Here is a 27,550-nt window from a genome sequence, read left to right as displayed (position 1 = left end):
GGATCTATTGGACTGTCAAGCCCAGAAAGTAGTTTTTTGCCACTAGGCGTTCCAGCATAACATAAGGGTATGATGATGATGTCAGGCGTATACCCTATAGGCTACACTAGATGGTGGCATGGTGCTGATCCACTGTGAGTCTGTGATGTTCATATACTAGTCATCATGAAGCACAATTTGAGAAGTTACCATGTCTGAATATGTGCTATAGCCCAACAGAGTACTGCCATATTGGTGTTGTTCAGGTCTTGGACAGACAATATTATGATATTAGCTATCACCCTATCTGGCCTACTCCCCTTAGCCCGGGCTAATAAAGTGTGTACCGTAAGTGATGAAGCATCATATATGAACCACTTGTAGTTATAACTCAAAAAATCTGAATCAGCTTTGTCACAGCACAGGTTTACAGGTGTAAAACAGTGGGTGGAATTTGTTTATGCAAGCTCCATCATTTCCATGAAAGAGAAAGGGAAGAAGAAGGGGGTAAAGGGGAAGAGAGATACAAAAAAAAAAAAGACCTATTTACACAGCATATCTATCTCTGGTGCAGATATTTACCGAAGAGGAACTGAAATATTATTTACCTTGAACAGCAGCCACAGCCCACAACAATAAAACAGCATTAGTTAGAAAATTACATATAATATATTTTTGTTTCTGACATTCTTACATCTCTGTATTTATTCCACTTCCTTGGTAACCAAATCCTCTTTGTCAAAGTAAATATTAAACTATCTGATCAGCCTTCCTGCCAGACAGCTATCCCAACAGCACACGCACACCACCCCTTCACCATCCAGCCAGCTACACTGTTAATCATCATAGGCTGCCAAACTGTCATCTAACAGCAGTTCTTTATACGTGCTGGGTCATATGGCATTGGAGGAGATCGAATAGAAGAGTGCAAGGGGATTAAAAGAGGAGGCGGGGGCTGTAGAAAATCGAGATGGAGAGTGAGAAAGGGGGAGAATTTTGAGAAGGAGACAGGAGATACTAGAGAGAGAGTCAGAGGGATACTGGGAAAAAGTTGATAGTCACGTGTGATTCTTGCTAAAGAGAGTTACTATTTTTAGGACATGAGTGCCTAGTGGAAAGGGATCATAACAACAAACAGTGCACAGCATGCTCCTACAAAGAGACAGCCCCCTCTGGAACACACAGACACAAAGCATCAACACGAGAGACCAGGAGAAAGTACAGCAAAATGTCAATTCATTGTATTTTCTACTGAGTTTCTGCTTTGAACACAGAGGACTGCAGAGGATATGACTGCAGAGCATATAAAAGAGGAAATAAATAACAGGTAAGCAATATTTTGCAATTCATACCTATTATGATGGTGATGGAAAAGGTTTCCTATACATTTTGATTCTACTGTAAAAGGTTCAGAGAAATATTGCACAGTATTGCATAGCATGGATATTCGATATTATATACTGTCAAGCAATGATCATGAAGGTATGTTATATTAGTAATTAATAGTAAATGTCTAATATTAACCACTAATGTTACTATTATGCTGTGAAAATATCAGATCTACAAACGTGTCGCAACATGACACATTAGCTAATACATCCGCTATTTTGGGTGAAGAGATTTGGTGGTAAAGTGGTTAAACAAATGACTCAATCATTTATGTATTTATCCATCCATAGAACACATAGGCAGTGAGTTGACTGCTGTGTTTCTGCTGTGATCCACTTAGACTCGAGGCCAAACAGTCTACACGGTGACCACCAGACTGCCCCAGGTCTTACCAATAAAAATTTGAATAAGAAAATGACTGCTGAGGAAATATATTGGCTGACATACACCTGACATAATAGTCAAGTGGCATGAATTATAATATGATCTTATCTGCTACAATATGGCCTATGACTTAGTGTATCCCTTAAATTTGCTGTGAATGACAAAGCATCACAATATGTATAGTTATACTCCAGCTGTTTATGACAACAACAGGAACTTAAACTTATGACCTTGATCTTATTCTCAGACATGTTTATCCCTGACAGTAAGTCATAGTGATGTTTGTAAGGACATGGCCTCATGGTTCTGACAAGTGAGCTTAAATCAGAATTCTGTCAATTGCCCCAAATACATAAAGTCACAGCTGGTCTATAGACAGTTCCAACATAATTGTTGCTCTATGCTGCAGCTAGCCCTATGCTCAAATGACCTAGAATGCCCCAATGTAGTTATAGCACTAAAGCATGTCTAATATTTTTAACTCAAGACTCACCTTTTTACTCTTGCTTTTAATTGAGTTTTAGTTTTAGTTTTAGTTGAGTTCTCTATTGTTTCTCGTCCATCTATGTTTTTATGCTTTTTTTGTTGTTTGCTCTTTACCATTGTTTTATCCGTCTAACTGCTTGCCTGTGTTTTATTGCTATTTTTATGTACTGCCCTGTGAAGCACTTTGAGTTGCATTTATGTATGAAAGGTGCTATACAAATAAAGTTTATTATTATTATTATTAATATCCTTTCTGATAAAGAAGCAATGTTCTAGTGAACATGATTTCTTTTAATAAATTATGTGGTATGGTGGGTGAATACCGGTAATACTAGGATAAAGTTGTTGGTTGGCTAATGCTGAGTACTGATCTCCTCTGGACAGATGAATCCAAGGTGCCTTAATGGCCAAGGCTGTTATTGAATGAAACATCACACATATCTCTCTTCTTCACAGCATGGACAGACTGCCAGCTGACATCTTCCACTACAAAGATACAGAGCTCTCCTCCAATCTACATTTACAGCTCAACAGACTGAGGCAGGAGAATGTCCTGACTGATGTGATACTCTGCTCAGACTACACAGAGATCCCATGCCACCGCAATGTCCTGGTCTCCAGCAGCCCGTACTTCAGAGCCATGTTCTGCAATAACTTCATGGAAAGTCAGATGGCCAAGATCAATGTGAAGGGCATCACAGCAGCCATTCTGAGTGGTATCATTGACTATGTTTACACGGGACTCATGAGCATCACCATGGACATTGTGCTGCCACTCATGCAAGCGGCATCTTTGTTGCAATATGGCTGCCTTTTTGAGGCTTGCTCTGCTTTCCTCCAGGAGCACCTGTGCCCAGACAACTGTTTAAGCATGATAAGGCTCTCTGAGATCCTCAGTTGCACTAGCTTGAGAGAAAAGGCCAAGGAGATGGCTATGAAGAGCTTCTCAGATGTGTCCGCATCGGAGGATCTGTGTGAGCTTTCGCTGTCGGAGCTCATGGGATACCTGGAAGACGACAGCCTGTGTGCAGAGGAAGAACAGGTATTCGAAACACTTGTGGCTTGGATCCACCATGATCCTGTATCCCGACGTGGTTCCATTAGTGACTTATTCAAAAAGGTACGCCTTCGCTACATCCACCCGACCTTCCTCTTCCAGTTCATTGCCAACGATCCACTGATCCAGTCCTCCACCCTCTGCACAGAGCTTATCGATTCTGTCCGACGTCTCATGTTCTCTGTTTGTAGCAAATACGTTGACAGCAGTGTGATTGACTTGAAACCGCTGTGGGTAGCGCCTCGGCGCTACACCTGCTCTGAGACGTTGGTGTTAGTGGGAGGAAGGAAAAACAATGAGCAGACCTCAAGGGAGGCCTTAATCTTTGATGAGACGAGCCAGCAGTGGCAGTGGCTAGCCAAGCTGCCCATTCGTCTTTACAAGGCCTCCTACGTTTGCCTGCACAGTGTCCTTTATGTTCTAGGGGGCCTGGCAACAAACACCAAGCACAACCAGGTCAGCAGGAGTGTCTACACTCTCTCCCTGAAGACCAACCAGTGGCGGATGGCAGAGCCCATGCTGGAACCACACTTTGCCCACCAGAGCGTTTCCTACCTCCACTTTATCTTTGTCCTCGGAGGCCTCGGGGCTGACATGCATGTGTGCAACAGTGTAGAAAGGTGAGAATGCATTGCTATAAGGTCATGTTGATCTTTGCTATCTCTAACAGGAAAATAGGTTGCTTTACCCTTTTCAATCTGTTGCGAACTGATACTATAGGTCAGAGGAGGGCACATACTATGTTGAGAAAGATCCATGAATTGAATAGTCAATTCATACAAATGTACCCCCCCCCCCCCCCACACACACACACACACACACCATGTTATATCTTTAATACAGTAACTTTGCTACAGAACATAACCCTAAAGCTCCCCCTTACTTTTTCTTCTTGAGAAAGAATGCTCACCTAATGATGCAAGAAAATAGTTAAAGTCAAGACCCCCTTTTGATTGACGAATACAACTTATAAAAGGTTGTTGTCCTTATTTTTTAGGCCCTATCCTGGAATGCATGCCGGCATATTACCCCCCTCTCTAAATTCACAAATAATGCAGAAGATACTATTAGCACATACACATTAAATGACCTACATTGGCCTACATTTTAGGCCTACAGTATATGTCACGGTATTCAGTAGAATTGACAAAAATATGTAACCACAGGTACAACAGCATGTTCAACCAATGGGAGTCTATGGCACCCATGCCCGAAGCTGTGCTTCATCCAGCAGTGGCTGCTATTGACCAGAGAATCTACATGTTTGGAGGAGAAGATGGCATGCAGAACCCTGTCAGACTCATACAGGTAAATATACAATGTGGTCTTATTCATTCAATTATTCTTTGTTTGTCAATGCACCCATTCACATTTTTTGTTTGAGCTTATTTAGCTTTTTTATTTGTTCCTTTCATTCATTCACTAATCTATTCACCCACACTTCAAAATCTTGAGTGTATTTAATGGTGAGGTATCAAATGCTCTTTTTGAGGGGCGCTAGCCCCTTATATATACAGGTTTAATGTTTGTTTTTAGTTCAATGTTTGTTTTAAAAACGCCATTGACAATGACGAGAAATTAATGTTTATTTTGTCCCTAACACAAACATTAAATCCCATTAACAATAAAGAGAATTTAATGTTTGTTTTGACACTGTTCATTTTACATTATCATTACATAACCTAATGATAAGAGTGCCCCTCACTTCACACGGGTGTGATTTTTTTACTCTTATGTTGTACTGTAGGTCTATCACATCGCCAGGAACCTGTGGTGTCAAATGGAAAACAGGACAGTGAAGAATGTGTCAGCTCCTGCTGTTGTCCTTGATGACAAAATCTACATCATCGGAGGTAACGGAAGTAATTAATGATATTAGCAGCTCTGTTATCTGCTGTATTGACATTGCACAGCAGATAACTGGGCATTTCCATTCGAGTAGGGAGATAATCTCAACAGTCAACAATCCCCCATGTCAGTGTGTTCCTCACTCCACAGCCAGACAAACACAAATCACACCTGTGTGAAGTGAGGGGCGCTCTTATCATCATACGTCATCATACATCATCTCATTCTGGCCAATCACAATTATTCAGATATAAGAATTTCACACCTCCTTTCTAATGTCCAGAATACAGAGACATCATTTTTGATGAGAGAGGAATTTTGACCCTGAATCCCAGCGTTGCATTCACTGCACTGAACACGGTTAGCCCATCATGGATAATAACATTCTAACATATTAATTTCTGCTTTTGCTGTCACAGGATACACCAGGCGAATGATTGCTTATGACACAAAGGCCAACCGGTTCATCAAGTGTGCCAACCTGAAGGAGAGGAGGATGCACCATTCTGCTACAGTGCTCAACAACAAGCTCTGTGTGACGGGGGGACGTTTTGTCAACGGCCATGACGTCATAGAGGACTCCGACAATTTTGAGTGCTATGACCCAAATACAGATGCCTGGACATCGAAGGGGGCTCTGCCTTATAAACTTTTTGACCACGGTTCAGTGTCTCTGACATGTGTATCCCAGATGTGGGCAAAATCATAATGATTAGTCATTCAAACTAAATTAAGGGGTTTCACAATTACTTCATGGAACCCACTGATGCTATCTATACAAATATGAAGGACAGCCAATCTGAAAGTTTTTAATATAATAATGGCTATTTATACTAAATGAGGAAAAAGAGGTTGCGCATCAGCAATGGTTTCAGTGGAGTGCCAAACCCAAATCCAGTATACATCAAAAAATAGAACTTTAAAAAATTCCAAAAAGGTAGCAAACAAATGGCGGACAAAGTAGTACTCACATTTCCATTTAATTATTGGCACATTGGTGTGTGCCAATAAAGAAATGGAAATGTGAGTACTTTGTCCGCCGTTTGTTTAATTTTTGGATGTGCTACCTTTTTGGCTATTTATACTATTTGAGACAATATTATTGCCTCACATTTAAGTACGAGCTTTACCGTTTTCAAGTCCCTGATAAGAATAATCAAGCACACATGAAGTAATCTAAACATTTATAATCCAAGGGAATGCATTTTTCCATAGGTCTAGTCTCCTATACATTATATATTTTCCCGGCCTTTGTAGATATGCATTTTTCTATTGAAGATTTTGTTATTGCTTGTACACTAAAGCCTCTAAAAACAAGTTATCCAGCCAGACAGTCTGAAACACATTCTAACCGTCTAACTTCACAATGGATCAAAGAACTATTTTCAGCTAGCTCTAAATCACTAGATTTCCCTTGTCATGTTGAAAGCCCAGGACCGAGTGTCTAATTCAAGGCTGTGCCCAGCTGTTCATCCACAGGACTGAACTTGCTGCTCTTGTCAGTGAACCTTAATTTGGGTCATGTTTTGCATTACATTCTTATGTTGTCAACAGTCATTGTCACAACATTCTAATGATCAAATGATTATGATCTTTTTGTATTTCAATATAGGTAAGACTAAGAGCATCATTGTATCTGCCAGGCCTAAGGCGTGGCCGAGACTATATGATTTCGCCCTTGTCCGTCCGTCCGTCCGTCCGTGTGTGTGTGCCATGGGGCCGATTTGTGCTAAGTTACACATTTTTGGATTTCTGTCCAAACATCATGCAAATTGGTACACATTATTTCTATAGTCATGTGTGATCACGAGTCACGACGGCTCTGTCCGATTTTTTCATATTTCCTCTTTTTGGCTTTTTTGACTTCTACTACTTGGCCTGGTGGAGACCTGTACTCCAAGGAGCACATTTTTATAGTTTAGTCAACATACAATGAGTTTGGCCTTTGGGGCATGTCACTCACATGGTTTATTAAAATGTTGAGGGGCACTAGCCCATCCTATGCCCAGCTTTGTGTGTTTGTGTGTACCAAATTTGAGATTATTTGATTGGTTGAGCACAGAATGTGATGTATGATGATGTATGACGATAAGAGCGCCCCTCACTTCACACAAGTGTGATTATTTATATATGATTGATTTAACCAACTTACTCAAAAGAGGAATAAGGCCTAGATAAAATAGTAGTAAAACATTCCTGTTTGTACTGTATGAAAGTGGTGTTCAGCCATGTATTGTTCATTTCCTAGAAAATATAGCACCATGATGCGAATTATAATATTAGGGTTGTGCATGTTCTGTGTATTGATGCATTAAAGGTATATTCAGTGATTTCACTTAATTCAAATATCATTTTTTTATTTTTATTTTTGATAATCCTCCCTACTATAGAGTGTGCTGAACATACAAGGAGGAGTTCCTCCCTGTCCTCAGTTGACCCCTGGGGTAAAACAAACCGTTTTCGTTTTTGGCTAGGGTTATTCAGCCATCATCCAATCAGGATGAGAGGGGCCTTCCTCCAATCATGATCGAGTGGGGGCGGGCCTTGGTGCACGTGCTGTTGGCCTGTTGCGTGTCCCCCCCACTGTAGAGCGTGTGCATGTGCACATCTTGTTACCGGGGCGGACCAGGGTTTTTTCCAAATCACCCAAATCACTAAATAGTATTTTTGTTGTTTAACTGAAAGCTAACAGTATGTGTGCAATTCCACGGTCCACCTTGTATTTTTTTTATATTGTAGCAAATACAACCATGTGTCAAAGACAATATTTGAGGTGCATTTACATTTTATGGACATTTTAAATTTGTTTACTCCTGTTTTTGCACAGTTATTTCCTGTTTACATTTTTAGCATTGCTGTAATTTGGTTTTTATATATATTTTTTTATATACATTATCAATAAATATTCAAATCGTTCTTTGGTGTAGCCTAGTCTTCATCTTCCTCTCTGAAGTGTGGCTGGGTGCTGGGTCACTTGACACCAGTTGCAACCTGAGTGAGCATACCTTGTGTGTCTAGTCAGTGACTATAACCCCCTAGTCACGCTCCACTCCACACACAAGCTGTACATGCCCAGACCAGTTCCAGTCAGCCAGTAGATTTAGATTTTGACATATAAAAGATATCCTATTACAGAAAACAGTGTTACAGAGTACATATCCAGCAGTAACGAATCGAAAGGGCTTGTTCCAGTTGTTTTTTCTCCACCTGTTGTACATCACAGACAAACTTAGACCACAGTGTTTGTTTTTTCTAGGAATGTTCTATTGTTCTCCAAAAGGCACAGTCTGGCAAAACAGCGAAAGAGGGGAGACATATAATGCTACACATCAGATTTTAACACACCCTGCCCACTGAGCCTCAATGATCACATCCCAATGTTTTATATACAGAAATGTGATAATATTAATGATTGCAGCTAAATTATCTTAAATAACGAGGATATGAATTGATTACATAATAGTATGTATCCTCAATTACTTTTGAACACCAATAAAGTTAGGCATTTTGTGTGAAGAAAGAAGAGTGTGATCATATCTCTTTCTGAAACCCAAGTCACTGGGTTTTCCCACCAGCAAATAGAGTCAAAGGTGACAGTTGGAGGGTACCAGGTCATCTCGCCCCTTTTCCAACTCGCCCCCGCGAAAAGTGGGCTCGCCACAGAATTTATCATAGCACTTTATAGTACACATGTACAATATATAATATAGTATAGTATGTATAGTATAGTATAGTAGTAGGCTATTATCTGTACATTATGCTATAAGTCTAAAAGGGGGTAATAAGTCTAACTTCTAAGGTTTTAAATTCTCGGTCCGTTGGGGCGACCGCTCTTCCCGTTGGGGCGACCGATCTTCGCCGCTTTGGGCGAGTTGGAAAGGGGGCGAGCCATCTCGTATTCCAGTTGGAGGGGGGTGGGCGCAAAAAGGTGGGGGACTGGAAAAACTATAGGTGAGCTGGTGATATTTTGAGAAACAAACAAGGGGGTGAATGTATACCATGTGAAGCATGTGGCCCTGTTGGCCTTTTGGTTGCTGTGCTAGTTGGCAGATGTGAGAGGGGGGGCAGCGAGAGAGAGAAACACAGAGAAGTGAAGGGAGAGGGTACCAACTAATGACCGTGGTTTCACAACACTGCGAGTGATGAAATTTGTTCAGAAGGAACAGCAACAGGTGTGTGTGTGTGTGTGTGTGTGTGTGTGTGTGCGTGTGCGTGTGCGTGTGCGCGCATGTGCATGCTTGTTTTGGGGTGTCAAGTACTGTCCATGCAGCTGTCCTATGACTAAAAAACAAAAACAGAGAGAGTGATCCAAGAACTCTGCCCCATTACAACCGTATGTACTTTCCTATGTCTACACTAACAATAAGCACAGTACCAGTAGTAAATACTAATAAAGCAGTAATGGCCATTTATGATTAATTTAACTAATTACACAAACTACAATGAGCCTTAGATCATATAGCTTTCCACTTAGGCACTCAAAAGCAACCAAGCATTTGTTGGGACTTTCCAAAGGCAACATTTAAGTTGACCTATTCTTATAAATTACTTCCATATATTTCAAAGAACCACAATGAACACAAACAGAAAAAAGATTATCACACAGATGCTATTGTAAGTTTTACTATCTTGGATGCACTTTGTTACTGCACCCAACAAAGGGTATACTTGCAGGACGGGGCATCCCACTTTAAATTGTAATCTATAATAAGAACACACCTACACTACTATGTACTAAGTAGCCTCATCTGTCCTCATGTGACTTTTTTAACCTTGTCATTTGTCAATAACATTTTAGTAATATGCTAAATTTTAACAAATTGTCTAAAACAATAGTTAGATTAGACTTGAAAATGACTAAAGAAACGTCTAGATGTTGGAGGTTTTGTGTACTATAGCTTACAATAAGGTTGAGACTGCAGAACATCTACATCAGCAAGCCTGGCTTGCAACATTCACAAGCTGTGTGTCACAATATGTTGGCACTTGGCAGTGATGGAGAAGATACTGTTGGTTCCTGGAAGAACTACACACATGTATATTAAAACAGGACACACACACACAGACACACACACGTGTTTTGACGTTTTGCAGTGTATATATAGTGTGAATTATGAGTATCAATGAATCCACCTCCTCTTTCTAAGTATTCAATATTTCACTCACATACACACGTGACACATGCACAGCAATGAGCATGCACATGTACACACGCACGCACGCACGCACACACACACACACACACACACACACACACACACACACATAAACACATAAACACTTTTAAGCTTACTAAACATTTTGAGGCTGTATAAACAAATTACTACAGTGCCGATGAAGCATTTCAAACATAGCCACAGACAATATAAGTATTTAGAAAGCCAGACCTGTGTGTGTGTGTGTGTGTGTGTGTGTGTGTGTGTGTGTGTGTGTGCCTGAGAGGTTTTCTATGGGTTTTTTTTTAGTTATGTTAAGGTTGATAACAGATAACCTCGGCAGACGTATTTTTTATCACACCATTCAGTCATAAATAAACTATGTGTTTGTAGGTCAGCTGAGCTCCTACAGATTATTGTTATTGTTAGATCAGTGTTGTGTGTCTACTTTAGTGGGAACGTTTGACACAAATTTAGATTACTCTCCACTGAGGGGAAAACGACATAGAAACCCAACACTGGGTTACAAGAAGACAGAGCCCAGAATCCTGAGCTCAACTTGATCTATTAATAATGTTATGGGTCATGGGTGAGTAACAATCAGGGAAACTCTTCTCAATAATAATTATTCAATTTATTTTAAGATAAACTCAATGCTGAACAAGCATTGTCAGCAAAGAAAGAAAGAAATGGTGATTATTATTGTCAATGTTGTAGCCAAAGAGCACTGCGAGCCGAGGTGGTATCCAGTCCCTGGGAAGTTTTGCAACCACTCTGATGATGATAAACAAAGCCACGTGTTGTAGGGAACTTTCCAATGGGGGCGGATCTTAAGTATTTCCGGGTACCTAGCTGGAGGATATAAAGCCAGCTGCGCAATGTCAACAGTAGAGAAGAGATCCATCTAAGTCAAGACAGATAGGGAAATCAGTTATACTATTTTAAGTCAGCGAAAGGGCCTTGAAACCTCATAAACATTCAGGATTATTTTGTTGTTCTATTGTGTTCTTAATTTGACCATAATCAAAGATGCCTTTTCTTGGACAAGACTGGCGCTCTCCTGGTCAAAGTTGGGTCAAAACTGAGGAGGGTTGGAAAAAGACAGACGACAAAAACAACAACGTTTCCGTCGAAAGGTTTGTCATGCTTATTCGTGGCATCTTCGACGCAATGTTTGACAGCGGCAAACAATAGTTGCACCACGTAGAAAGAGAGGTGGAGATCGAGTAGACGTAATCCGTTAATTGTGCATATTTGTTTTGTTTTTTTAACCATGGTAAGGAGCGAGAGACTCGTGCATATGCAGCTCCTTACCAGTTTCCATCTTCTAATCTCTTTGTTTTTGTCCGTCACATCGTGACCACTCACTGACCAGTGTTGTCTTTCCAGGCTAATCACTATGTGCTATTAATAACTACACAAGTGACTGGATTAACATACATCTGTTGACTCGAGTCTCTTACTTTCCAAAACGATTGCGCACTATTATTAATGTGGCGTGTGGAGACCTGCTGAACTGGACTTAATTGAACCCTACACACTGTCCTGAAAAGATGCCAATGTTGATCCTCGTTATGTTTTTTCAAGTTATAAGGGGAGTGACACGATCGACATTATAATGTCACTCACAGTATGTGGATAGGCCTATTTTTATTTATTTACAGAATATACGTGGACCTCTCTCTCTCTTCTCTTTGTATAACATACAATCTAAAAATATGTTCAACTGTTTGAAATGTCTGCTCTGTGACTTTGTTCCAGCTACTGCGAAGCACATGAAGAGAACAACAAAGAGAACCTGCTGCTGAACTATGACATGGCTGCCAAGAAGAGGAAAAAAGACATGATGAACAACAACACCAAGGTTCCCTGTGAGTAACAATGAGAGAACTGGAACAGTTCTATTATTATAAAAAGTATGTTTCCATCAAGTTGTGTTTATATGGAATCTTATTCTAGCTAAGTCATTGAGGAAGTATATGAGAATGGGCCACCCATGAACATATTATGTGATTGAAGGTCATAGTTCACAATAAATTATGCTTTGACAAATTATTGTGTGAATACTGAAGATACATAGTATTTTGATCAGGGAAGGCACTAATTTTCAAATGATACCAATTTCACAGATTTCCACAGAGAAAAGTGGATTTATGTTCATAAAGGAAGCACCAAGGAGGTAACAAACCAACTAATAATATATTATATGTTGTATCAATTTATAATAACATTTCCAATTTGGACAATTGGACATCTATAGAAAACTCTATACTGTGAGATCAGAATCTTAATACCCTGATAATTAAATTCCCTCAGCGTCACGGATATTGTACACTGGGAGAAGCCTTCAACCGCTTAGATTTCTGCAGTGCCATCAAGGACACGAGGAGATTTAATTACGTCGTCAGGGTGAGTCCTCATCTCCCCTTTTCTCATTTCATTGTCTTCCTCTGCTTTTACAGGCTGTGGTTGTTAATGGTACTTTAACCACTTTAAGCATTAGTGCTGCACGATAATTGCTCAAATGTAAATCTCGATTTTCCTCCACCATAATTTCCAACACGATTCTAATTTTTTCCATGAAAATATTCAGGGATAAAAAACGTAAACTAAAATGAATTGGACAGCAAACTAGTGCTGCACGATTCTTCACTGTGTGTGTGTGTGTGTGTGTGTGTGTGTGTGTGTGTGTGTGTGTGTGTGTGTGTGTGTGTGTGTGTGTGTGTGTGTGTGTGTGTGTGTGTGTGTGTGTGTGTGTGTGTGTGTGTGTGTGTGTGTGTGTGTGTGTGTGTGTGTGTGTGTGTGTGTGTGTGTGTGTGTGTGTGTGTGTGTGTGTGTGTGTGCGTGCAGAGGGTGTATAGGCCTCTGCCTGTCTCTTATCAAGTCTCCCCAGACAAGTCTCTCTCAGTGATGATACTGTGTGTGTACTATGGTTGTTTGTGTTTTGGTGGTCTTGGTCTTTCTCTCTTGCTACTCCGATGTGACTGGGAGGTCACACTGAAGAGAGTGTAGCAAGAATTGGTCATCCCATAGATTTGCATAGAACAATCCTCTTTAATCGGCATACGTTGATCATACGATAAACACATGAACATACATTTGAGGCTTGGATTAAGAAATGTAATACTTTCTTTTCACCACACTTGCCATTTTGTACCAAGAGTGAGCAAGTACATCAAATCATAAGGAAACATATGCAAGGTAGCCATAATAACGTTTATGTTTTCGGTGGTGGGGCCTTACATTATTACAAAGGATACAGGAGATATGCAGCATATACAGTAGGCAGTCGATAGTATACAATGTTCACTCCCATTGTATGAGAAACGAGACGCTGAACCTAGAACAGCAAGTCCTCCACATGTGCTGCTCCCATGTGAGGTGAGGTGAGGTGGGGGCAGTACAGACACACTGAGAGCCATGCATGTGTTGCTGGCAGGCAAAGGTCATTGTGACTGTCAGGAGTGTGTGGGGGGTTTCAGGGGGGTTAAGCCCTGGGAGGTGAGTGAGGGAGGGAACGGTGGGGGTGGGAAATCCAGTTTCTGTTCTATGCTGTCCTGAACTTCGAGGGCGGTCTGAAAGCTGTGCAGTGAGATGCAACCATCCAACAGGGATCAGAATGGGACTCTGATGACTCAGACTGCTCCACCATCTTCTCTTCTGTTCTGTGCATTCTGTTCCCGCTCCTCCCTGGCTCTCTTCCCTTTTTATCTGCTCATCTCTCTTAAAAGGGGAACTTGTGAAAACATTGTGAAAACACGACACCAGCAATTCCAAGTGCTTCCTCCTGTGTGCTTTACACTAGAGAATCTCCTCCGGCCTTCGCCAAAAAGTTACGGAGGCTGACGGAGATCTCCCAGCACAAATCCTCGGTACATGAAACACACTGGGAAGTATTTTGTCACGAGTGTCACAATAGAATGATAGGATTTACATTACATGTAAGTTATGTAACCTTACCAAACCCCTTTCTCTGCCCAGTGCTTTTACCTCCGTCGTCTTTAATCAGTGTCTCATTCTAGGCAATGGGCCCAGTGAACAAATTGTCTAATCATTGTTGTGGGTGTACCACTTACGTTTTGGTCAGGAGGAGACGGCAAGACTAGGCATATAGAGATAAGTGTTATATATTTAAAACTGTTTCTATTGCCCACTACCCATTAAAAACAAGTACGGTATACAAGCTAGACAAAAAACTCGATTATGTGATAGCATGCTTATAATATTCCTTAAAAAAACACTTTCCTGCTCTTTCTGCATTCTCTGCCAGCCTGTTCTGCATTTTAACCACATTAACCCTGATATCTTGGGTAAATTAAAAAAATACATATACGAGCCTATACTGTGTCACGGTGCGCCACATGAGATTGTTTTCCGTTCATCGAACAAAGAAGTGTATTTACTGTAGGGCTTAAGTAGGTAAATTCTAACATCTAATTATATAATTTAACGTAATTTATCATTCTCATTGTTAGTTTTGGACTGACTTGTTTTTATAGTACTTATATTATATTGCAGCTAATGGGGGCAGTGTAGTCTGTCTAAAGAACAATAGAGCTGTGTAACACTAGTACCTAGTCTGGACACACTGTTCTAGATCACCAATGTTTACTGGTCTAGTCTGATGGTGGTTGCTGGGTTCATTTATCTCCGTCTCACTTACACAGATCGGGTTCTCTAACAGGGGGGAGGGGGGGGAGGGGGGGGTTGGCTCAAGGTGAATAAACAATTGAATTATCTTTGGTTTTGTTTGCAACATTTTTACATCGCGAAAAACATTGTAAAAGCAGAAGTTGTGCAGGCGAAGTTATGAAGGTCGTTTAACACTGGATGCTAATAGTAGACTCGGAAACGCATGTTGTAATTATGCAAGGAACACTTGATGGTGTGGTGAAGGAGGAGTATGGTGGGTGAGATGAAGGTGGTTGGGGAAAGAGAGAGAGAGATGCGAAGGACAAAGGAAGAGACTATGCAGGGATACCAGATGTGTGTCTTGAGTATGAGTATCTTAAAATGAAAGGTATTATTAAAGCATCATAGTTGGTTGTTGTAGTACTGTCCACAGAATAGTATGATGGCAGAGCAAAACTCATACTTGTTCGGGGCGAGAAATGCTTGGAATCTTGTTCTGGTTTACCACCAAATGTTACTACTCTGGGTCTATGCTTGGCCCCATCCTTCTTATCCTTTACACCAAATCTCTTTGCTGAAAATAGCCAATTTTCAAGCTCCCAAAGTGGCGCATCAGTCATGTTCATTGTCAATAAATAGCCAATCTAGTCTATTTACACTGAATTATGACATGTCCCGAATGGGGATGCTAGGGTTCAGGTGGTTAGTGAGTACTGTAGGCATGATGAGAAAGGATTAATGCTATGGACTAATGCTATGGGGTAGGGTTGAGCAAACTTGGGGTGAACTTCTCTATGATGTCACAAACCTCTGTTGTTATGGTTCGTTCAGACGGGCAGATGAAACAAAGCAAAAACGCATCACAGCATAATTTGCGGCAGCTTCATGCGTCATAGTTGCTTCATAGCTTCACGTTGCTGGCTTCCATTGACAATGAATGCTAGACTGCATGATTTCATCTGCCCGTGTGAAAGCAACATTAGTTACATACCAGACATGCCACCATGGTCCCTTCTGTCCTGTCAATGTCAGCCATGGGGCACATGCATACAGTAAACATGTGGTGTTAAGTCAAGTGATTCAGATGTCACGAGGATTCAGGAGTCAAATGATCAAAGAAAGTAAACAGTTTCATGTTCAGGCTGTTGTTGGCAACTTGGTTGTCTGGGGCCTGGGCACTTTTCTAGTAGCTCCTTCTTCTTCTCTAAAGAGACTGCGGGATACAAGAGCTGCCAAGAATGCTGTTATGTGGTTCTTGGATCAAGCCTCTGCTGAGAATTATGGCCAAGTGGACCAGGTCCAAATGACCCCCTTTCTAGACCGCGTTTATCGTTGGGATTGTGTGTGCTTAAGACTGCACCATAACAAGAAGTACATAATGGAGAAATGTGCTGAAATTGATGCTGTTTCTGTGTTCTCTTTGTTCTATAGCTGCTGGAGCTCATCGCCAAGTCCCAGCTCCCTTCACTCAGTGGAGTGGCCCAGAAAAACTACATGAATATTCTGGAGAGGGTGGTACAGAAAGGTGAGGCCTGTTTGTCTTCTTTCTCTCCTCTTGATTGAATTCATGGTGATGGTTGTTTACATTCATGCATTGTGAACAAAGGCATACTGTATGTAAAGAAGTCTTGTTTTGTTTCAGATTCTTGTTGTTGTTGTTCAGACAGTTCAAACATTACTATGACCCTGTTGTTGTTTTTTATGTTTTGTTCTTATTATTAAAGGAGTTGCAGACATAGTAGTAGCTTAAGTGGTGAATACATATTTAATGACTACCATAACTCCTCCTCTGTTGCCACATAACATCACAAACATATTTATGTATACCAAGGCAATGAGTGACCACATCTAATAAAACCAGGGACGATGATGCACAGTAGTGATTTTAGAGACATAGTTAAGGGATTGACTGTCCGAGCTTTTTGTGTAATTGTGTAAACAAAAATTTCCTAAACGCACATTCATGTTGTTTAGGTGGTCTTATGAAACCTATTTGCCAAACATAATCAACGGTACACTGGCAGAGCCAAGCAACCGCCTAAAAACAACATTGATAAATGATAAATATTTCAGTGTGGCCCTTTAGCTATTAATCCTGTGTTGATGGGAAGTTCAGGATTTATAGCAGGACAGAGAACAAAACTGTCATCTTGAGTAAATTAACCTGCATCACCTCTAGACTTACTTTGAAGGGGAAAAAATCTATGCATTAACTCTTGTTTGTCTACCTCTGCCTATATAGCTTAGTTCTAGCAGTGTGAAAAATGTTTGGGGTGTCCACTGTTGCCATTGTCTAGGAAGTCGAGATTGATCAATCTTCGTTAGAATAAAACTTGGTCATCTAGATTCAGTCTGCCAGACAGTCATTTGAACGAGTTGCGATTTTCTCTCCTTGACAGTCTTGGACGACCAGCAGAATGTTCGTCCCATTAAGGAGCTGTTGCAGACGCTCTACGTGTCCCTGGTTGTACTCGTCCAGGACATGGGCAAGTCTGTCCTAGTGGGGAACATAAACACCTGGGTCCACCGCATGGAGAACATCCTGCAGTGGCAGCAGCAGCTGGACAACATCCAGATCAGCAGGGTGGGTATTTAAGGCTTTGTTCAGACAACTGTTTCTCATATCTGATCATTAGGAAAAAACACACTGGTGTATTCAGACATCGTCAACCTATCTTGGTTGTTGTAACGGCGTAATGACAAACAATATTCCTGAGAAATGCTCAACTTACTGTACAAAGTATAAATCAGGCTTCAGTGGCCATATTGAATCATATTCCAAACCACCAGGAATGTGGTTCAAATCTGATTAGCAAAAATATTTTCATTTTATTTTGATCAAATCAATCTGATTTCAATCTGGATCGGGCAAAAAAATCGGATTGTGTCTGCTCGCCTGAACATAGACAGAATATACGTGGTATATTCTGATGGTAGCATCAAGAGTCTAGTTTAGACCCAAGATGTTCATGGAAGATTTAGCTACATTGTTGACAATGTATGTTGGCCAGGTCTTACTGTTGGGGCAAAATGTGAAGCATAAATGTACTATTGAGTTATATTAGATCACATTATCACTCTAAACTTTGTGTATATTCTTTTTCTCTTCACTGCAGCCCACATCTGAAGGCATGGAGCTGACCGACCTACCTGCCAGTCTGCAGCTCAACATCATGCACCGCCTGACGGACGGCAGGGACCTCGTTAGTCTGGGACAGGTGTCTCCTGACCTGGGCAGCCTCACCGAGGACCGCCTGCTCTGGAAGAGACTCTGCCAGTACCACTTCACCGATAGACAGGTATGGATGGGCCAAATAATTAACGGACTGATGCATACAAATATGTATTAACCACTTAAGCCCTATTAAAAAATTCTCCAAAATGGCGATCTAGAATTATATGCCTAAAATTGGCCTATGCTTTGAAGTACAATTTAGCACTTAACAAGGAGGTCAAGCATTTCTGATAATTATGAAAGCATTTAGAACGGGAGTCTTTAAGGTCAGCATACGGATACGTGTACCTACTAGGTCACTGTGAGAACTAAACTAATGACTGATCGCGTGTTCCTCTCTCCAGATCCGTAAACGTCTAATGATGTCAGAGAAGGGTCACCTGGAGTGGAAGAAGATGTACTTCAAGATGAGCCGTTGCTATCCTCACAGAGAGCATTACAGTGACACTCTGCACTTCTGTACCCACTGCCACATCCTCTTCTGGAAGGTAAGTGACACTCTGCACTTCTGTACCCACTGCCACATCCTCTTCTGGAAGGTACACAAGTGGCTGTGTGTATGCATGCATAAAGTGGTTGTATGTACGTCCATTGCACGTCTTTCTCCTTTCGATTCATTATGCGATGGTAGAGCTGCTATTTTTGATTTGCAACAAAGTTTAAACCATGCCGGAAATGGAAATCCATGAACAAACCATCAGTGTTTTTCTCCTTGTCTCTCCTCCTAGGACACAAGTCACCCCTGCACAGCCAACAATCCGGAAGGTTGTACTATGTCTGTCTCCCCTCAAGGCTTTATCAACCTTTTCCACTTCTGAGAGCCTCCCCTCTCAAAGTTCAATGGACTGACTGTACATACTGTACATAGAAATACTGCAATGGATTCCTGAATGTATATTTTGAAAAATGGAAAGGGTGAGGGGCAGGCAGTGGGACAATTATGCAATCAAGTGTGCACAGTTTGAAGAAAGTGAAAGTGATAGAGATGGAGGAAGGAGAGGTAAAAGCCATAGCTCTGGAGTAGAGCAGGGAGCTAGATCTGAAAAGGGACACTCATCTGTCTAAAATAATTTTGGTCTTGGCTCAAAGTAAATGAATATATGAAAATATACCTCTGAAATAAACGTACCTACAGTTGGCCTTAGCTGAGTGCAGTTGTAACAGGACTGCAATTTTGGTTTTAAGTGCAATGTTTGATTTGGGATTTATTTTTGGTTGTGAAACATTTAGAGGATTTCTTCGACAATGCAGGAGAAACTTCAGTCCTGGTTTGATTAATGTTTGAACAGAGATTTAATTTAAAGAAATGCAGCCTTAGATTTGGTCATGGGTAGTACGACTACGAATGAAATCGAACTATGTCAAGAAACTCTACAATAATGTTCTGTTTTGGTGCCAGATTAGTGTTGAGGATCAATGAGTTGATGCAATAGAGAAAAGAAAATGAATGTAAGCAAAGTAATGGTATTGTGATTCCTTGATGTTGCCTATATTTTATATTTACTTTCTTCTTTTCACTTTTATACGTTTGATATTTCCAATGTTGTTTTTTGTATTTCATACGTGTGCTCATTTTGTGCTGTGGCTGCTGAAGCTCAATATGTCATTACAGTATCACCAGTGTGTAATCAGAGTATAATAATGCTGTGCCTTATCAGGACAACATTTTGTTTTCATTTTTTCAGAAGGTGATACTATTTTTGGCATCTACAAATTTATTGTTGATAAGAGAGCATTGTGATCCAGGGATTTGAAACCCAAGTAAGATGCACAGCTTATATAAATTCAAAATATTTTGTTCACTTTGTCCTTCTGCATGACTGTCCATTAAAACCAAATGATCATGCTTACTTTAATATATTTGGTTTAATTCAGGCAAGAGTTTTGCCTAATCTGTTGGGTACAGTTGAAGTGGTGCAACCAGGATGGTGCAATTTTGACTTGAACTCTTATGTGTTTAGATTATGATGATACAGTACATGCTAAGCAATGCATTATGTTCTATGTTGAGTATGTTATAATACATTAAATAAGAAAACGAATCACTCTTTGGCATCAGTTATTCATGGAGTATGTGGTGAAATGACAAGATCAGCATACACAATGTCAATGTGAGGAAAACAGGAAATCTCTTAGATTTCAGCAGTATTATATCAAAAAGGTGAGGAAAGACTACTTATTGGCAAGACATGGTGAAAAAAAAGGAAATTATCCATTACTAGAAATGTATGTGTGTATATACTATATATATATATATATATAGTATAATCTGAGCTATTCTGTTATCAGCAAATCTGCCATCTGTTGGATTAAGTGTGAACTGCAAGCTCGTAGTTGTGTTCTGTTAGTGTAGGTTTCCGAGGCTATGTTGGTATGTTAAGTGTAGACAGCTAGCTGTGTGGGTAATGTAAATTACAAATTAAATTGGCACAGACAGCTGAGGTTTAAGACGATACAGGCGTTTGGCACATGAACACTGACTTGAGCTCTGTAGCTCTTTGCCTTGCAGAGACACAAACATTCAGCAGCATTGGCCAGCCCATTACGGTTGCTAGACAACTAGTTTGGTGGTGCCCAGATAACACATTATGTTCATGTCATGAAAAATTAAGAAGTGCTGTATTTGTTTTTGCAAACAAGATTTAAAAAAAAAAATATGGATAAATAAAATGGAAATAAAAACATTACACTTTTTCCCATTGGGAAATAAAATGTCTTGCAAAAAGTCAGTATTCTTGTCTTGTTATAAATTCCATTTAGTACATTTGTCAGTGGCATGGAGTGCATTTGGATTAAGTCACAGATGAGGTCCACTGCAGCATTGAACATACAGTACAGTACCATGCTGATTTTAGGGAATATTAGGTAGCTTAGCATCCATGGAATAGTTACAATTTGGAAGCATATTAGTGTGTAGGACTAGCAAAAGCACACATTAAGACTCATGTTACAAAGGCGAATGTTTTGAGGCAAAATTAACAGCGATGTACATTTGACTTGTACATTTTACATCATAATGTCATTCGTTACCTAAAAACAAAAATGCCAGTTGCAAATCCAGATGATGTTAAAGCCAATATTGCCACAAACAGTTGCCTATATTAGCTACTGTTGTTCTAATGCTGCCCTACTCTAGTAATACATTATACATTACTTTTCAGTAATCAGTAGTATAAGGTAAAGCCCAAGAGACACTCCCATCATTTTCATTATAACAATATGGTGGTGATTGACTCGCTATGCAAAGCAGCCCACATAGTAAAATCCTTAGTGTTAATTTAACTCTCAGAGATAACTCTATTTAGTTTTTGTACTATTTTTATTTTTTTGCATACATGCCCAAAATTAGCCTGGCTAATAAGCCAGACTCAAATCACACTGTTAATAGGGAGGCCAGGTTTAACCCATTTTGACCTGACGTCGGGAAAAAAAAAAAAGTTCGCTCTGAAAGAATATATATTCAAAGATTTGCACCACATTTTCACGAGTTTTCAAAAAAAATTCAATGGCTAAAGTATAACATAATGCTTAGTTAAAACACCAAAAGGGGTTCCTGTCCAGAATGGGTTAAAGTGGTTAAATTAACACTCCATATTTTACTGTGTAAGCACTACCACACTACTAATTTATCTATTTACTGTAGACTACACTACAGACTACATGTGAACAGAAGTGAAATTAATGTCATGATGGCAGATGGCATTTGGTGCATATTACTGATGAGGTTTCCAGAATTTGAAATGTATCCATCCACAGATCGCATCCTCCTTCAGGGCCAGGTCCAATAAGGAGGTGCTTTTTAAGATAGTGAATGCACACTTTAATGTATGGTAGTAAATTAATATTCAAAAACAAATAGAATACGACAATACGCACATCACTTAGTGGAGGTGCTGGGTTGAAAAGTGACAAAAGAAAAAGAAACCTGCACATGCTCATCTGCTCCAATGTCATTTATTGACGTTTTTTTAAGCCAAGGCTCTTTTTCAGGTCAAACTAGAAACGTTGGCAATAAATGACATTGGAGCAGATGAGTTATTCTTCTTTTTCTGGTACTGGTAGTAATGTTCACAATCATTAAGCAAAGTCTAGAAGGTCCAATACGTTCTGCAGCTTCATATGAATGGTTTGACTTGGCGTCTGTGTCCTTGACTTGCAAACTTTCTTGGTACAGCATGTGGGATGGACATTTTACCAGATCTCAGGTTTATAGCTTAAGTTAACAAAGGTAATAGAGCATGCACATCCACTCTAGCCAAGGTGCTGGACAAATGGCAGTACAAGAGAAAGAAATAGAGTGCGCAACACTGGTAAGGAAATACAATTGAAGAAGATCCCATTGATCGAAACATTAAATTAATAAACCAGTGGAGCTGAGTTATTCTTTACCAGTGTCGCGGACTCTATTTCTTTCTCTTATAGCTTAAGTTAAACATGTTATCAGGAAGGGAGTGCAGGTAGGCATCACCAACCAAATCCACTGGACTAGCTCCCCAAATCCTTAAATCCATGTGCATTCTGATTCTTGTCCTCTGTGTTATTAAGTCAGACACTTTATCTTCCTGCTGTCATGCGTGTGTTTGATCTTCCAGGGTAGACAGTCAAGGCTGATCTCAGACAGAGGTGGGGGTGATGGGTGAAACACCCCCGGAAAAAACAAAAAAGAACACCACCGCACTCAGTCTGAATGTCAGCTAGAGGATTCCCAGTTACTAATGTTGATTTATGCTTCATTGTACACTGGTGTCACACAACGAAATATAAATCAGGCTTCATGCATTGACCACCAGGAGAATACGAGGTGTGAGGTGTGCTGTAAACCTGCCGTCCTGTAAATGTATAAAAAGAGGGAGTGTCGGCAAGCGCATATACAAAAAGCCAGTTTATGGACAGATATTTTTTCTGAGACAGAAAAGAGTATGATATTTATTCTGCAGCACAACATTGTATGGGGGGGGGAGTTACCAGAGTTAGTGTATGTCAGAGAGGAACGTTCTCACTTTCTGAGTTCTGAATGATCCATTCAATAGCATCCCAACCCTACAGATTCACACAGAGGAAAGGAAGATTGAAAGCAGCATTCACAGAGCCATTCAGGTGAATATCGCAAACATTCTTAACAGCACACAAAGGTCAAAAGGCATGCTTAGACAGCAGCAATCATAACTTGATTTGAGATAAGATAAAGAAAATTAGAATGAGAGCATAAAGGTTCACAGTATTGTGTGGCATGTATTACCTTTCTGGCATTAGCAGACATCCTCCGGGCCATCATCACCTCCAAATAACTACTCAGACTCACTCCCTTCACTGTGATTATAGCCTCCTGAGTCAGGACAGTACTGAAGCATAAGATAATTAGAAACAAAACAAGAGAAAGACAGAGAGAAAGTGGCACAAACACAAACACAGACAGAAGCAGAGAGATAAGAAACCAGGCTGATCATTTGTTTAAGAATTTGATCCCAGGGTAGGTACCCTCACAAAAAAACATGCAGTAATCCTAGTCTCAAATCTATACAGCCTCTGCCTGGTCAAAGGATATGATCCCAAGAAACACTGAATCACCCTAAATAGCCAGTACTAATATGTGATATATTACTGTGATATAATATTACTGTGTATAAAGAACTAGAGTGTACTTACACCTCCGGGTTGTCAGGATGGGGTCTATAAATGAGTCTCTCATCAACAGACACTAGGTTGGTTAGAGTAATCTGGAGGGGTGAAAAGCAGCTTGAATTTCCTCATTTTAAATGCCGTTCAGATGTAACCTTATAAGTGAGTCATGGCGATATGATGAGGTGAGTGTTAACTTACGTTAGTGGAGCACAACTCCATCCTTTTCCCATCTGGGTCCACTATGGAATGCTCCTTCACGTAGGTACTTGTCTGGTTCGTCCCCAGTATCTGACACAGTAAAACAGAATGCTCCTTCACATAGGTACTTGTCTGGTTCGTCCCCAGTATCTGACACAGTAAAACAGAATGCTCCTTCACATACTGTAGGTACTTGTCTGGTTCGTCCCCAGTATCTGACACAGTAAAACAGAATGCTCCTTCACATAGGTACTTGTCTGGTTCGTCCCCAGTATCTGACACAGTAAAACAGTTTTCTCAACTCAACTCAACTTTATTTATAGAGCACATTTTACATGACTATTGTCGACCAAAGTGCTGTACAGGTTAAAAGAAACAAAGAGCAAACAATACAATATAAACCAATTTAAAAAACGTGAAAAATAAACAGGCATTTAGAAAAATAAAACCAAATGGTACAGTATAAGGCAGGCAATATAAAAGCAAGAACACAGCAGACAATTACACTAATGAGGGGAACAGGCATTATGTTTCTCATAAACATAATGCGAGTGTGTCTACAGTACATGTTGTGTTGTATTGTACATACGTACTGTGCACGACACATACACATATCTGTAGGCCTACAGTATGTATGTATGTGTCCCATAGTTACATTAGTTGCATTTTTTAATGAACTTAACTGATGCTTTTTGCTTCTTCAAGTTAACCAGACAATTGTTGACATGATGACATCTCAATAAACTAGCAATACTAAATCCCATGCGTCGACATAATGCACATGATAATCGTTTCTCAGTGATCTGGTGCAGTGGTTCTCAAACTTCTTCAAGTCAAGGACCCCCAAAATTATATTAATTTGGCCGCGGACCCCCATCTGAAAAGGTTTTGTGCCAGGCACCCACAGAAGAGAATGTAAAAATAAAAATCACACCCGTGTGAAGTGAGGGGCGCTAATATATTAAAGTCTAACTCATGTTGATTAGGTGATGTAATGGTGCTGTAAAACAAACGGTGACAAAACAAACATTAAATTCTCTTTATTGTTAATGGCATTTAATGTAATTAAACCTGTAAAAATAAAAGACCCACCCTCAACGACCCCTGTAGGTCCCCGTTCCTCACGTCAATATGTAGGAAATGTCCATACTGGCTCCATTGCATGGTCTTGATGAGAACATACAGTTGGGTGCCACCGATATTGTAATAATAATATATATAAATATTTTCACGATTTTTCAAAAATAGCAGACCTATGAGCTTGTAGATCTGCTATTTTTCAATAGCTAAATTATAACATAATGTTTAAAACACCAAAAGGGGTTCCCGCCCAAAATGGGTTAACTGTCCTTTTGCGCAGATCACGCAAACCTCAGCAAAAAGAAAAGGACAATATCGATGGCCTCCAACTGTACTGGTGATTATGGGTTGATAACATTGGTATCTGTATTGATGGCTTACCGCTCGCACAATGCCCGGTATGCCCCACTCTGTGCTGAGGAGTCGGTGGCTGTGCAGCCGTCCCTCTGCATCCAGGCTGCGCTCCAACACATCTACCCCCACAACGTTGGGGTTCATGGGATTGGGGTACTTCCTCATCGCTGCCTTGATCACCGTCTCCCATGGGTAACTGCAAACAAAGCAACATAATATGTTTTATGTATCCCCTATGTTTGTTGATAAAGGACAGAATAACATGTAGGCTAGTATGCTTATGCAATGCATTCATTGCATTTGAAACACACTGACACAAATGTACTTAATAAAAATCACACCCGTGTGAAATGAGGGGCGCTCTTGTTATCGTACATCAATTTATGTTATTATCATTTAACCATGATACAATGTATAAAAAAGAACATTCGATATATTTATATTATATATAAATGATATGTAATGTATATTTAATATAGAAAAATATAGACTGTCAACAGCGTTTAATGTTGTGATGTTTAATTATTAAAAATATTTAGTGGAATTATCAGCTCTTATCATCATAAATCATCATGCATCATCTCATACTGTCTCATCACCATTGGCCAATCAGAATGCCTGTTGCCGGTGATTGGTTAGCTGATTTGCTTGTTTACATATGATGTAAATTTTCCCTTCAATGTCAATGGCGTTTAATGTTTTGATGTTTACTTTACGTCATATTTAGCGGAATTCTGACGTCATTTATTTGTTCATCGTCAATGGCAAAACTCCGGACCAAAGCTGTTTATAGAAGCTGTTTATAAAATACAATACTGGTAATAACATGTATTGTTAAAAATCACACCTGTGTGAATTGAGGGGCGCTCTTATCATCATCATCAATGATGATGTATGATGATTCATCAGACATCATCTCATTCCGGCCAATCACAATGTGCGTCCTCACCTTCGTCTTCAATGTTTGTGTTTCCACAAACACTCAAAGCTGGCCATTCATTGTCAATGGCATTCAATGTTTGTGTTATGACAATGTTTGTGTTTACACAAACCCTCAAAGCTGGACATAGGTGGGGCTATAGTGCCCTTCAAAAACCTAAGGGTATATGTAGGCCTATCATAAGTTAACAATTAGTAAACATTTGAAAATGTTATGATACAAACATCATGTCTATCTGCACAGTATACTGTCTGTAAAGTGTTTGAATTTAAACTTTGTATCCATCTTCTTTGGGATGTTTCTCAACTCTATTAACCCAAAACCTGACTACATGTTCCACCAACATGTGTTCTTGTCAGCTGCAGTTCAGTTTTGGACTAGGCCAAATTATGCACAACATCGCACAGTTTGTATTACCTTGTAATAATGATGCTGTTAACAATTCCAATAAATCTGAGGTAGCATTCTATACTGTAGACTGTATGACTGAGTAACCCAATTTATGAATAAACGTGCTCAGAGTTTAGGAGCTGTCAAATTCCATCATAAGCTATCATGCTATTACAAAGGCCTACCCTATAGGTAAAGTATGACAGATAGCTACACCCGTGTACAGACAGTGTAGCCATACTGTGTAGCCTACAAATCATATTACTCCACCTTACTCCTCTGTCTCATCTGCATAATCACATATCATTAGTCAATCAACACAAGGTCTGCTATAGGTCGGATAAACCCAGAAAAGCACTAAGACTTGTTTACATTGGGGTCCTCAATTTTCAATTCATAATAGGCCCATGTTTGATCATCATTTCGCTACGATACTAGTAATGAAGTTGATTAAAGGAAGTATTGTTTGATAAAGTAGCAAAAACGTCGCGACCAACCTGAAAACGTGTTCCGTGCTCCAAATCTTCATCTTGCTAAAACGTCAACCTTGACCTTATTATTATAACCACCGTGGAAATGTCCTCCATCCATCCGCCCAAAAGATGTTTAATTTCCTCATGTGATAGCTATAAAAATGAGGAAATAAATGCATTAATAGACACCGATCGGCCTCCAATGGAGTCTCGTCATCATCACCACCACCATTCACCAGAGCCATAAATGTAGACTTTTCTCCATGCACAACATCAACCTTGCGTAAAGACTGCGCAAATGATCCATTCATTCCCACCCACCCTCCT

The 27,550-nt window shown here is 40.0% G+C and overlaps 3 protein-coding genes across 3 annotated transcripts; 2 read left to right on the top strand and 1 right to left on the bottom strand.

The window, feature by feature from the left end:
* Positions 1 to 1,157: 1,157 nt before the first annotated feature.
* LOC306924440 (kelch-like protein 38) lies at positions 1,158 to 6,079 on the top strand. Its single transcript, XM_079502944.1, has 5 exons — positions 1,158 to 1,306; positions 2,695 to 3,915; positions 4,462 to 4,603; positions 5,043 to 5,148; positions 5,563 to 6,079. Exons 1-5 carry the CDS (start codon positions 1,269 to 1,271, stop codon positions 5,850 to 5,852), a joined length of 1,797 nt encoding a protein of 598 aa, XP_079359070.1. The 5' UTR covers positions 1,158 to 1,268; the 3' UTR covers positions 5,853 to 6,079.
* A 5,073-nt stretch (positions 6,080 to 11,152) lies between these two features.
* fbxo32 (F-box protein 32) lies at positions 11,153 to 20,202 on the top strand. The gene is made up of 9 exons (XM_079502722.1): positions 11,153 to 11,435; positions 12,061 to 12,170; positions 12,429 to 12,478; positions 12,616 to 12,708; positions 16,363 to 16,456; positions 17,331 to 17,515; positions 18,048 to 18,230; positions 18,511 to 18,654; positions 18,895 to 20,202. The coding sequence occupies exons 1-9, from the start codon at positions 11,329 to 11,331 to the stop codon at positions 18,982 to 18,984; spliced, it is 1,056 nt and encodes a 351-aa protein (XP_079358848.1). The 5' UTR covers positions 11,153 to 11,328; the 3' UTR covers positions 18,985 to 20,202.
* A 2,473-nt stretch (positions 20,203 to 22,675) lies between these two features.
* On the bottom strand, positions 22,676 to 27,279 carry prelid3a (PRELI domain containing 3A; the record flags this gene model as incomplete). The annotated part of the gene is made up of 7 exons (XM_079503178.1): positions 22,676 to 22,995; positions 23,132 to 23,206; positions 23,406 to 23,508; positions 23,813 to 23,883; positions 23,987 to 24,076; positions 25,448 to 25,616; positions 27,248 to 27,279. The coding sequence occupies 6 exons, from the start codon at positions 27,277 to 27,279 to the stop codon at positions 23,147 to 23,149; spliced, it is 525 nt and encodes a 174-aa protein (XP_079359304.1). The 3' UTR covers positions 22,676 to 22,995; positions 23,132 to 23,146.
* Between the last annotated feature and the right edge of the window lie 271 nt (positions 27,280 to 27,550).

This window comes from Electrona antarctica, assembly GCF_951216825.1.
Source record: "Electrona antarctica genome assembly, chromosome: 6".
Taxonomy (NCBI): Eukaryota; Metazoa; Chordata; class Actinopteri; order Myctophiformes; family Myctophidae; genus Electrona; species Electrona antarctica.
The sequence above is the reverse complement of the archived record's forward strand: the minus strand, read 5'-3'. Positions and strand labels throughout refer to the sequence as shown.